This window comes from Taudactylus pleione, unplaced genomic scaffold (assembly GCF_031769625.1).
Source record: "Taudactylus pleione unplaced genomic scaffold, aTauple2 ptg000019l, whole genome shotgun sequence".
In the NCBI taxonomy this organism is placed as follows: Eukaryota; Metazoa; Chordata; class Amphibia; order Anura; family Myobatrachidae; genus Taudactylus; species Taudactylus pleione.
The window spans coordinates 3752501-3765678 of NW_028284421.1; the positions used below are offsets into that span (position 1 = coordinate 3752501).

Below are 13178 nucleotides of genomic sequence, written 5' to 3' on the forward strand. Positions count from 1 at the left end.
ATGCATAAACATTGATAAGAAAAATAAAAAAATCAGGAATAAGAACAATAATATTGGACCTTGAAAATAATAAATGGATAAATAAGTATAAATGTTAAAAGGAATCAGAAATATGCTGTATTCCAGAGAGTCAATTAGTAATCCAAGATTAGCGTAGTCCGTTGCAACAAATATGGACAGTTGCCACAACTTGAAAATGATATTTAAAAAATGGCAGAAGTGAGTTCACGTACTGAAACGTAGTATCCATTAAATGTCCTAATTTGCTGGATAACGTGGAGCTTCTAAAAGAATAGGCATGTACCGTTGTACCTCAATGTGGTTAAGTAATTCCCTGTCGGGCGCCACAGAAGTGGGTCAGCGGAATAGGCAGAAGTAGTGCCGACCAGTATGTAGATCTCAGACCACTGGTTATAATCCGGCAGCAATGGTTCTCTGCCTGGCTCACACGTGCAGGAAGCACCCAGGTAGAAAGGGTGCTGGGGAGGTTTTGCTGAGCTAGCGTGTGTATAATAAGCGCGGCCGTATTTTAAGAAGAGTTCCTCATGCCAGCAGTCGGGGTGGCAGGCACTGGATACAAACGTCCTGCAAGGTATCTGGTAACAGCACAAAACAATGGGCAGCAAGGCGCTTCGTCCCGATCCTGGGACTTTTTTAAACTAAATGCCCATGATGAAAAGTCCCTCTGTAAATAGGGAACCTTATGAATCAAATCAGTCTTTAATTGACAATCATTAGATGCAGGTTTGCAAATTAAGGAAATCCTCAATAAAGCGTTCTTAATACATGTAATGATAAAATACATAGCAGAAAACACTAAAGAATGGTCACATATTAATAATAGAAAAGAAAAATGTGTGTGTTACAACAAAACAATGAAATTAGTAACTAAAAGCACAACATAAATGAATGACATATCAAAGAGAGTTCACTCAACATTAACAGGGCAATTCAATTTGGAGCGAAAAGTCAGTTTTTGCGATAATTTCGCACAGATGACGTAATTTAGCTGGTTTTGGTTTTACACCGTATTTAATTTCAAAGACTTTTCGCAGGTTCGAAAAGTCTTTGAAAAAAACGGGGATAACTTTTCACCACTGAATAGGTGGCGAAAAAAAGTGCAGAATTGGGGTTTAGGGATGCAGGCTTAAAAAAAATAGCCTGCATCCCTGGGAATGTCATTTTAAAATAAACTATGTAAAAAAAAGTTTTTTTTAAAAAAATAGGGACACCCCAAAAAAATTATTGAAAATTTGGGGTGGAAAAAATTGTTTAAAAATAGGGAAATAGGTTCAGGGCTATTCTGAGGGATATGCGGCAGGTGTATTCTAGAATAGGCTATTAGCGGCAGGTGCATATTTGCAGAATTTTTAAATAAAGACTTTAGGGACTTAAAAATATGCTAGTACCCATTTTCATGTACCCCAAATTTGATGGGACCACTTAAAAAAACGGAAAAAAAAACCTAAGTGCTCTTCTGCAACACTTCTTCAATGTCGGGAAAAGAACACCTGCAGCCTCCATTTAAAACCCCGACTTTCATTTGCAGGCTAAAACGGGGGTACCCATCGTGATCCCCCATGTTTTTACAGCTTTAGGGGGGTCCTACAATTTATTCCAGGAAAATTTAGTTTTTTTTCGCAGATCCCACTTCGCAGGTTCCCGTTTTCGTAGCTTTTATAATGAATACGGGGATAAAGCGGGCGCGGGCCCGATACTTTATTCCAGGAAAATCTCCGATGTGGAGCGGAAAAGTCCAGCACGGACTTTTAGCTCCCATATTGAATACCCCTGTAAATCTTAATCTGAAATTAATTGGTAGGCGCATTAGGTCACTATTTGTGGAGCAATGTGTAAACTAAATGTTAGCACCAAAATCCATTAAAATAAAAACTTAAATTCATTATTAAATAAAATAAAATTAAATAAAATAAATCCTATTAAATGAATAATCGTGTCAGAAGGCAAAGAATGAAAATACCTGGGACAAAGACAAAAACCCAGACACAGAACCCGTATAAAAATAGCTACAAAACTAATATATTAATATGTAGATGTGTGAATCTATAGTGTCACAGGACACATACCTGAAAGGCAGCAGAATGTGTATGGATGTGAATAGACAAACAAAAACAGATATCTAAAAACGCCTCAAAAATATAGAACAATAATAGCACCATAATGGTGCATACTCATATTCCAAGGAGGCAGTATAAAAGGAATAGATTAGATTGGATTAGATAGAGTTAAATTGAACTGAGTTATATTAAATTAAATGTAATAAATTAAATATCTGAATGTGACGGGCCTCAATAATAAGATCCAGAAATAACTAAAATTGAAAAAACAATAAAACATATAGATGGTTATAAGGACCAAAAAATTATAATATTGATAATATTAGTAATGAGGTACAGTGTATGTATCTTTATATTAGAAGACAAGAAATACTGGCACCGTAGGTGAGGGGAGGAGGGGGAAGATGGAGAAAACCAGACCAGTGGGAGGGAAAGAGGAGAAATGGAGGAAGGACATACAAAAAGTGAGTGGGTAGCTGGCAAGATGAACAAGGATGTGGGTGGGGGACGTCGTGTTCCATCCAGTGACCAGACAGTACATCTGGATGACAGAAGGCGACCACCACCCACATCTCTTTGAGAGGCCTTGTGGTGCGCCCAATACCAATATATTGCTTTGAGCAAGCACACAGAAATTGTATATTCTGTTTGGCAATTAATAAAATTCTTAATAGTAAATTTGATGTCATTAGTTACTGAAGGAAAAAATCTTGGCTGTATTTTGGATATATTCACACACCTAGGACAGTTACAGCGCTAACATCCCAGAGGTCTAATGGGAAGCCAGGTGGAAATGGTATCAGAGATTAGTTTTAAAGTTTTAAGCATACTGGGTGCCATAAAACTTCCAAGATTACGGTTCTCTTTTAATACAATTTTAGGTGTAAGTTTAATGCATTTGGACAAAACCGGATCATTAAGTAATAGTGTGTAATTTTTGTTTACAATTGATCGTATCCGTCTAGACTCATTGTTGAATTGTGAAGTGAATAAAAGTGAGGGGTCTATATTGGTATTTTCAGATTCTAAGTCTCCACTAGTTACAGTGGAGTTAGTATTCACATCATTAATAAGAATAGACTTATTAGTATAACTTCCTCTCTCTATTGCATACATTCTGGCTTCATTTATAAGAGTTGGGGTAAATCCTCCATCTACGAAGCTAGTTTCTAGTTTTTTTTAGCATGAATTTCAAAATCTACAGTTTTCGTACAGTTCCTCATGATGCGACCCATCTGACTTTTTGGTATACTATTGACCCATGGGCGGTGGTGTCTGCTCCTATAATGTAAATAGGAGCAACAATCCACCATTTTCGTAAATAAAGTGGAGATGATCTTATTCTCCTCAACGGAGAGAGTGACATCAAGAAAATCAACTGAAGTGCAACTAAAAGTGGAAGTGAAGTGAAGATTCATGCTATTATTGTTGAGGTGTTCAGTGAAATGTGCGACAGAATCGTGATCCCCATCCCAAATGGAAAAACAAATAGTCAATGTACCTGCCATAGAAAACCAGACTAGCCCCGAACGGTCCATTCCATATGTATTGGTCTTCAAATGCGCCCATATTAGGTTTGCAAAGCTCGGGGCGAATCTGGTTCCCATGGCAGTACCAAGAACCTGAAGGAAATAAGTGGATAGAAAAAAAGAGACACAGACAGGCAGCGCTAGCCCAAGTCACATACAATGCAGGAATTACTACAAATTGGCACTACACTCAACTACGCAGACTCAGTGTCTGGTAGTAAATAGTGCTACATACCCTGACCCTTGGGAAAGTTATGTAAGGGGACCGGACCACGCGCTGTTCTGGGAGAGCTGCGACTGCACCATGAAGAAAATGGCCGCTGGAGACCTCAGAGGGAGCGTGGCCGGAGGAGAACAGCTCAGAGAAGCCAGACCTCAGAGGAAAGTCACCCTCAGCTGAGGGGAGGAGCCGCTTAAACAAGGAAGCTGTTTTCCCTGGCTGAATATTAACCCCTGGGATGCTAGTTTCCCGCACAAAAATGGCCCTGGTGGTCTAGTGGATCGCGATGGCTGGAGCCTGCGTCCACACTCAGCCAACTGCCTTAACACACGGGTCACCGTGAGCGGTGATCCGCCTTACCTGTCCCCTAAAGTCCGGTTGCAGTATGGGTCCTTTCCGGGGGCCCTGGCTAGCGCTGACCATCGGAATGCCCGCCGAGATCCCCAGATCGGTACTGGCATCGTGGCATCGGAGGGGTGACGGAGCAGCAGCGCAGATGTCCCTCGGACAGTCTGCTGCTGCACGCTTTAGTTGAAGTAAAGATAAACCAAATCAAATCTTAAAAATACTAGCTTAAGGGCTGCCAAAGCAGCCTCCCTGTGTAATGGTGACCCAACTCCATCCGGGCACCAACGAAACTGAGGTGCCTCTGGCTCGGGGTATAGGGAAAGTGGACCAATGCATCCTGGGAGCTGAAAGCTTTTAACTGCATGGTGCCCGGATTCAGTTCCATCACCTACACCCCAAGGTCTCCCTGTGCAGCCTATGGACCCTGAAGAATAAATATTGCTTATCCAGGCCAATGACTGAGCAGGATTTTTCAGACATTAAACATAAAGTGTTCTAGGATTCAGCCATTCAAATTGAGTATCTAACGGTTGGATCTTTCAGAATCAGGCTACACAAATTTATGGACAAATCTGAAAGGGATCCAAAAATAGGATGGACAGAACAAAGCAACTGGATCGTTTCTACTGTGTATGTGCACCTTAGAAAATATATTTTATACTGGACCTAATTGTAACATATGAAGCTCCAAAGTAAGCAAGAATATGCAAATAAGGTATAAAATAAAAAATACACTTCAGCAATTTTATCTATATATAAATCTGATAATTACCCATTTACAGAAAAATAATCCAAACGTACAAATCAGCAATCAGTATAATAAAGCTTACAGTGAAAATCAGTTCATATGTGTGTGCATATAACGGAGACAGATACAAATAACATGTTTAGATATTTAAGTAAAAATCAAAAACACACCAACAAACATTAGTGCCAACTCTCAAATATAAAAATACATCAGTTAGATGCACTAGGCCTATAAATATCTTTGGGCTCAATTAAAAATATGTATCACCTTTATTAATTATTACCTGAAGTACCCAGCTAGGGTTTAAATCTTCAAGTTATTAAGTTTTATTATGCGATGTCAACCAAATCCATCCATTGAAAGGCCCAGAACAGGCTCCATGGGTCAAAGTTCTTTCCGGCGCACTCCGCCGTGAGGTCCGAACAGGAACCCAACCACTCCATTAGGCATCCTAGAGCAATTGCCACCCCTCCAGTGATCGAGAAATACACGCTATAGCAGTGACAGCTGATGCATTGCTCTGAAAGTGCACACACACAGTTGCTGGAAACAGGCTCCGGGATTTAGAGAGATAAGCGGCTGGGGCTCCTCCCACAATCGGCATCTCTGCAATGCTGCTGCTCGTTCCCATTATGATTGTATGTGCCTTGTCAGGTCTGTATGTTAAGTATATTTGTGTCAATAATGTTTGGGTAAAGCCATCTTGTCGCTGTCCTCTGTATGTTTTTTTTTTTTTACCTTTCCATTCACCTATTGTTTTTCCAGGAATTGTAGTCAGAGCTCTGTCCCCCCCTCCATGCACCATCCTGTCAGGGCCCTACACCCCTCACCCCATCATATCAGCACTGCCCCATGTCCCTCTACCATAATGTGATCACTGGCATGTGACCATATTGTCATCACTGTCCCATGGAACCCTGCTGTGCAGTGCCAGTGTTTGCTGGAACACGTTTGAGCAGTGCTGCCAGTATGTGGTGGGACCCTTCGGTGCAATGCCCCTAATCCCCTCCTTGCCCTTCAGTACTCGCCAGCTATCTACCATTGCTCACTCCCTACCCCAAAGCACTGCCTGCCCTAGCCCCCTTCTTGCCAAGCACTGTCACAACTGCTTTCTGCACTTACACCCTCCATACACTCGGCACTGCCTGCCCTTACTTCCGTCCCCCAACTTCTCCCTGGCTCTAACCCAGATGCTGTTTGCCCTTAACCCCTTTTACCCCAACTGCTACCTGTCCTCACCCCAATAATATGTGATGGAACCCAGAAACAGTGGAGTAGGGCCTCCATTTTTTAAAGTGAGGGGTCCCTGGGACCCACAAATTTTTTCACTCAGCGCGATCACTGCCCTCTGTGAAGTTTTCATCCAAATCCATCCAATGGAAGGCTCAGAACAGGCTCCCCGGGTCAAGGTTCTGCCCAGTGTACACCAACGGGAGGTCCGACTGGGACCCTAACTCCCCTAAAATCTGTCAAGGAACCAACTGGAAAACCTTGCATTGGTTTCATCCCAATCGGTGCAGGGGTGTCCGAATGAATAACCGGACAGACAACAAACAAACCGACCAATTAATTGTATATAGAAGATTTGTCGCTATGTGGTCCAATAGCTTACTTTTTTTACACTAAATAAACTATGTAAGATTTGGCAGCTTTACCTTGAGAGCACCAACAAACAAAGAAACAAAGTTCTTTTAGAAATATAGATACATAATACTGAGAAATATATTGAAGGTATACAAATGTGGTGACATAAGAAAAACAATGCACTAGCAAGAGATTTCATCAATTCTTCTGAAATGCTATATAAATTGTTCCAAATACATAAAACTCCCAGGTTTGATGGAAAGTAGCAGAACTCCTTGTCTGGATGCATTCAAGTGATAAAACCATATAGTACATGGAAACAGGTAATGCAAGTAGTATTAATTTAATATGATGAGACTGTGGACCTGATTCAGAGCCGCTCGCTAGGAGCGACTGTTGCCCGCCTGCGCATGCGTCTAAGTCGCAGTGCGCGTGCGCAAACTAGCGTCTGCGATGTACAATCGAGCGCTTGTAGTACACAGACAGGATGCTACTCTGAGTGACAGATTGCGCCATTTGTGGGTGGTAACAGGGGAAGGTGCTTGTGAAGGGGGGAGTGGTTGTGCGAACGCAGACGTGTCTGACAGTCAGGCTAAACGCCTGGGTGTGCATAATTAGCAAAGTAGCGTCATTGCACACGTGACTTGGTTGTTTTTTAGCCAGAACTTGGGGTAGGTTAGGTCAAGCCCAAGCGCTGCGAGCAGCTCCAATGGCCCTCGATGTTCACGATTAATCAGACACTTCCCGGAGATGACGTGTGCTGCGAGTGACAGGTGGGAGGTCTTATAGTCCAGCGTATGCTAACTGCCATCGCTCACTAAGACATAGAGGGCGTCCTTACAGCGCAAAGAGCGATCGCTTGATTTGCATACCCGGACGCTTTTTGCAAGCGAGCGATCGCATCTTGCAACCAGTTCGTGAGTCAGGTCCTGAGTTTCCTAAGACAACACCCTCATTTTAGGGCAAGAGAAGGGGAAATATAAAAGTACTTTGTCATTATCCCCAGTGCAGTAACTGGTGTGTGCCCTGCATTACATAACTGACCAGATACCACGTCATACTTAAGTAGAGATTATTTAAATAGAATTTCCTACCAAAAGTGCATGTAAAGTTTACTTAACTGCTTGTGACTTTCTTTTTACGGAAGTGGAGTTTATTCTAGATATCAAAATAATTTTCTTATGAAGCCTATACAATTCAGATATAGGTTAGTCACAAATAAGGATTATTATGTTAAAAACAATTTTACTCACCAAAATGCAGTCCGCTTTTGACTGTATGGATTTACTACAAAAAGAAAAGAAAAGGAGTGAATTAGTTCCATAAGGAATAATTAAAATAACAAACAAAACATGAAATCACCAAATCAGGTGTATGTCACCACAAATCATGGAATACAAGAACCACCTCACTGAGAGAATTATCTGGCACCCATATGAATAGGGGAAATGTACAAACCCATACTGTAAATGATTATTTGGCAACGAGTCATTATATGGACAGTAAGTGGAGCATTTACACGTCAAGTCTGGCATTATTCATTTAACGCTGCTATTGCAACTCTAACTCAGTCTTTGATCCCAGAACAAATTAGATCTAGTGTTAGGGCTCATTCGCACAAATCCCACTTCAATGCTAAATCCATATGCATGTTAATACTTCAAAACTACATTACATTTAACATTATTCTTAATGTGTGCGCTCACATCTATGCAGTAAGGCATAATTTTCATGGATTTTTTTATTTGAATAATCCACCAATGTCAACGATTCACGGTTACTACAACCGATACAAATATAATAAATTGAGCAGTATTGCTGTAAATGCATTAGCTGTTCTTGTATATATGATTTCACGTTATTAGTAATGGAGTATATGGTAGCAGTGGGAGCTACAGCTGTCTGGAAAGAAGTGAAGCTTCCCAAGTCTTCCTGTGTGACACCCGATTAGCATATTATTAAGCCATCTAGCCGCTCCTCTGGTTACCTCTAGTCTAATCGCAATACATTGCAATCAACAACAGGAGATTGTGTGTCTTGTGTGTGTGTTTTGTGCACTAGAAAATAAGTACACAAGACGAAAAGAAATCCATTTGAATATTATGTGGTGCACCTACAGGAAGGAGGTAATGTGGTTTTCCACCATAGACTATGCCTTGGGTATATGACTGGTTTCCTTCAGACTTGCTGACCTCCTTTTACTGCAAAAATAGCCTAGGGATGATACTGACTAAATGCTGTGGCCAATTCATACATCTTCAACTCTTCAAGAGCTAATCACATAGCAACATATTCTCTTATTTATTTGTGTTTGTTTATTCAGCCTTGGAAAAAAAATGCACAGTAGTATGATAATAGATTAGATGTGACATTATAATTTCTAATGCTGGCCATACACGCTACATTTATCGGGACGATCCGCCCGATATCGGCGGATCGCTGCGATAATTGTAGCGTGTGGGGGGGCGACCGAGGGTTAAATATTGCTCGGTCGGGCATGCTGGATTGTCCAGCATGCCCGTCCGATGCGATATTTAGCGGGTAAACTGTCGGCCGCATCGGGCAGTGTATGCCCAGCGCAGCCGACAGACAGACATTTCCTGTGTTCCTTCCTACGGAAGGAACAGGGAAATGTCTCCTCCCCCAGGGGCGGAGCGCGGATGTCGGGCTATACACTGTGAGATTTCTCTCACAGTGTATGCCGGCGACTTCTGCGGCTGGCAGCCGGCCAGATAAAATGTCTGTCGGTCTGACAGACATTTTATCTGGTAGTGTATGCCCAGCATAAGTAACATATAGAAGTGTGCCCTTTTCCTCCTGCTGCTATAGCTGCCCTCGTACGTACAGCAGAGGCAGCATAGCATGATATGAAATTCTTATATTATATCTATATAATATCAGCTTACTTAACTAGTCTTAAAACATAATTCATGTATAAAGTTCAATGCCTTCGTCGTATGCATTTGTTACGTATCTCTGTATTATATGATGTATAATGTGGATTTCTCTGTAAATTGATGATGATGATGATAGGCAAAAATACTTACAAATTTTCACAAACAGCAAAAATTACTGTTTTAGCTTCATATGCGCCCATTACCTTATTTATGTAAAAACAAATGTACTTATAGAAAATATAAAGCTAAACAACACTGTGTGATATTTGGTGACATTTCAAAAAAAAAAAAAAAAAAAAAAGTAAATTTATGGAGGGGGGGGGAATATATCAAATAAAACAATAAATCAAATATAGTAGGTGAACTTCAATGTGATAATAATTTAGATATTGCAGATAGTTGGAAATATACAAGCAACGTTTTCTCAATTTGGAAAAATATACACTTCAAAGAAGAAAAATGTGAAGATAATGCGTGGTAATAAAGCAGATGAATCAAACTTACTGGTTTAACATTATGGCAAGTCACCAAGTATACTTATCTATAGGAGCATAGATGGAGCTATGTACAGATTTTACTACCTGAAAACTAGTATGTGATGCTGTATTTAACCATACTGCAGTAACCACACATAGATGTGCCCATGGTTTAGAAACTTGATACATTAATTAATATAGTAGTATAGATTATAATAAGGGGATATTACCACAGTTACCCAGTGGCCCCAGATACCTTGACTTCAGCAGTGAACAAGCTGTAGTGCTTGAGATCCTTAATATAAAAAAAAAAAAAAAAACCTTGTAGCTCATTGTGCGAAAATATAGTCAGGTAATAGCGTAAGTGTCACGGCCAGGGTTTTTCAGCATGGCGCTAGGCGGGTGTTACCTGTGAGGTCGTTGTGGCCCGGGCTGTCTGGTGGCGGAGCTGGTGTCTGGCGGGGGGCTTTGGCTGCGCGCGTTGTTGTGCGGCCCTGTTATCACTCTGCGCTTGTGAGGCCTGGCGGTGTCTCCGTTCCGTTTGGCATGGGCGCCGCCATCTTGCCTTCTGGCCATGTGATGCGGCTGGCCAATCCTGGTGAGTAACATGTTCCCTCCGGCCAGTAACAGCACGGCATGGGGTATTTAGGAAGGGTCAGTGCCTTCCTTCTTTGCCAGTGCAACGTGTATCTCAGCCTAGCTGAGAGGGAGTTCTCTGTGCTTTCCTGTTCCTGTGAATTCGCTGTCTGCCAGTCTGCCTGTCAGCTCCTAGCTCCCACTGGACTACCCCGCTTCCTCCATCACCCTTGCCCATACCTGAGTGCCTGAGCCTGCTGACATCCTGCGCTTCAGTTCACTACTTATATACCTGGCTTGTTTATTTTCAGCTCACTACAAACCTGGCTTGATTATTTTCAGTTTCACTACCTGCACACCTGGACAGCTTTAATTGTATCTACTTGGACATTAACCCTTTACTCCCACCACAGAACTCTTGTGCACATTATATATTCCTGGACTTTTATTTACTGCCATTATCTGTCTACTCAAGCACTTATTAAAAATTCTAGTTTTATTTTTAAATCTGCTTCTGTGATCGCTCCTGCTACCACCCCGGGTCCACAAACAACCCAGAACATCACAGTAAGCATGGATGAGGAGTACACACTATGGTTCTAGCATATGGTGGGAAACTAAACCGTAAACTCTGCCGAGGATTCCTAAATCAGTGTGACATACATTTTACCCTGCAGCCTGACAACTTTCTCACTGCAAGAACTAAAGTGGCTTATATAGTCTCTCTGTTATCCGGCCAGGCCTTGGAATGGGCTTCCCCACTCTGGGAGCGCTCAGATCCGCTGCTGGATAATTACGCAGGCTTTGTGTCATCCTTCAGGAGGATTTTCGATGAACCTGGGCGTACTGTATCAGCATCATCAAACATCATGACACTGAGACAAGGGGTCCGTCCTGTCAGTCAATATGCCGTGCAATTTCAAATTTTAGCATCAGAGCTCAAATGGAATGAGGAAGCCCTCACCTCGACCTTCTGGCATGGGTTGTCAGACCGACTAAAGGATAATCTAGTCACTCGAGAGCTTCCTACTAATCTTAACGACATGATTTCGTTGTGTATCAAAGTTGACCTACGCTTCAGGGAACGTCAGGCTGAAAAAAACAGAACTGACCGGCAAAGGTCATTTACCCCCTCCATTTCTACCCGTCCCATTCCTTCCCTTACTGAAGAGGAGCCTATGCAGGTGAATCATACACACCTCTCTAAAGAAGAACGTCAGAGAAGAATGCAAAAGAACCTCTGTCTGTACTGCGGAGAGTCCGGTCACCTGCTGATCTCCTGCCCCCGTAAACCGGGAAATGCCAAATCCTAACTGACCCTGGAGACATCAAGTTAGGAGTTATGAACCCGTCTCCAAAGATTAAAGATTTCACGATTACCCTAGCCTTGGATCTTAAACCCAAACCTGTCTTTGCTACTGCTCTACTCGACTCGGGAGCAGCCGGAAATTTCATAACGTCTAGTTTCATAGATAAATTTCAGATTCCTTGTTTGTCTCTCAACCATGCCATCTCTCTGACCTCTATAGACGGACGCCCTCTACCTAACGGGATAGTCACCAAAGAGACTCAACCAGTATTGGTCCGAATTGGGGCACTTCATTCTGAGTCCCTAAAATTCCTGGTGATATCAGAAGCCTCTCAAGAAATTGTTCTTGGTCTACCCTGGTTACGTCAACATAATCCCAGGATTGATTGGAGTTCTATGCAGATTCTGTCATGGGGTATGGACTGTCAGAAATCCTGTCTTCGAAAAATTCGACATGTGAGAAAGACAGTTCCATTAGTTTCTTCTGCCATTCCCAAGGAATATCAGATGTTCGCCGACGTTTTCTCTGAACAAGCAAATATCTTACCCCCTCATAGGGAATGGAACTGTCCAATTGAATTGATACCTGATAAGATACCACCTCGCGGTCGTACCTATCCGCTGTCCTTGCCTGAGACTCAAGCCATGACCGAATACATCCGGGACAACCTGGCAAAGGGGTTCATTCGCCCCTCTACTTCACCTGCCGGAGCAGGGTTTTTCTTCGTTGGCAAGAAGGACGGTGGACTAAGACCATGTATCGATTATCGAGGCCTTAATGACATTACCGTAAAGAATCGATACCCTCTTCCCCTGATTACCGAGTTGTTTGATAGGGTCAAGGGCTCTGTCATTTTTTCGAAATTAGATCTAAGAGGGGCTTACAACCTCATTCGTATCCGAGCTGGCGATGAATGGAAGACCGCTTTTAATACCAGAGATGGACATTTCGAGTATTTAGTAATGCCTTTTGGATTGTGTAACGCCCCTGCTGTCTTTCAAAGTTTCGTTAATGAGATTTTCCGGGATCTGTTATATGTTTCTGTTGTTGTCTATCTGGATGACATACTGATTTTTTCACCCTCTGTGGCTAAACATCAAGAACATGTTAAAGAAGTTCTGACCCGTTTGAGAGAAAACCACCTTTACTGCAAACTGGAGAAATGCGTCTTTGGAGTGCCCAGTGTACCTTTTCTCGGCTATGTAATATCTGGCTCCAGTTTAGAAATGGACCCCAAGAAGATACAGGCAATTCTGGATTGGACCCGACCTCAGACACTGAAGGCCATCCAGAGATTGTTGGGCTTCGCAAATTATTATAGACGCTTCATTAAGGGATTTTCTACACTGCTGGCTCCCATTACAGCCTTGACCCGCAAAGGTGCTAATCCTGCCCAATGGTCACCTGAGGCA

General features: G+C 42.2%; 1 protein-coding gene across 1 annotated transcript in view; it reads right to left on the reverse strand.

The window, feature by feature from the left end:
- Window positions 1-13178, reverse strand: part of RFX7 (regulatory factor X7) — a 139414-nt gene that overhangs the window by 57767 nt on the left and 68469 nt on the right. Inside the window, exon 2 of the mRNA XM_088445060.1 lies at window positions 7761-7794. Within this exon, the coding sequence (XP_088301186.1) occupies window positions 7761-7794 (34 nt within the window). The remainder of the gene's footprint in view (window positions 1-7760; window positions 7795-13178) is intronic.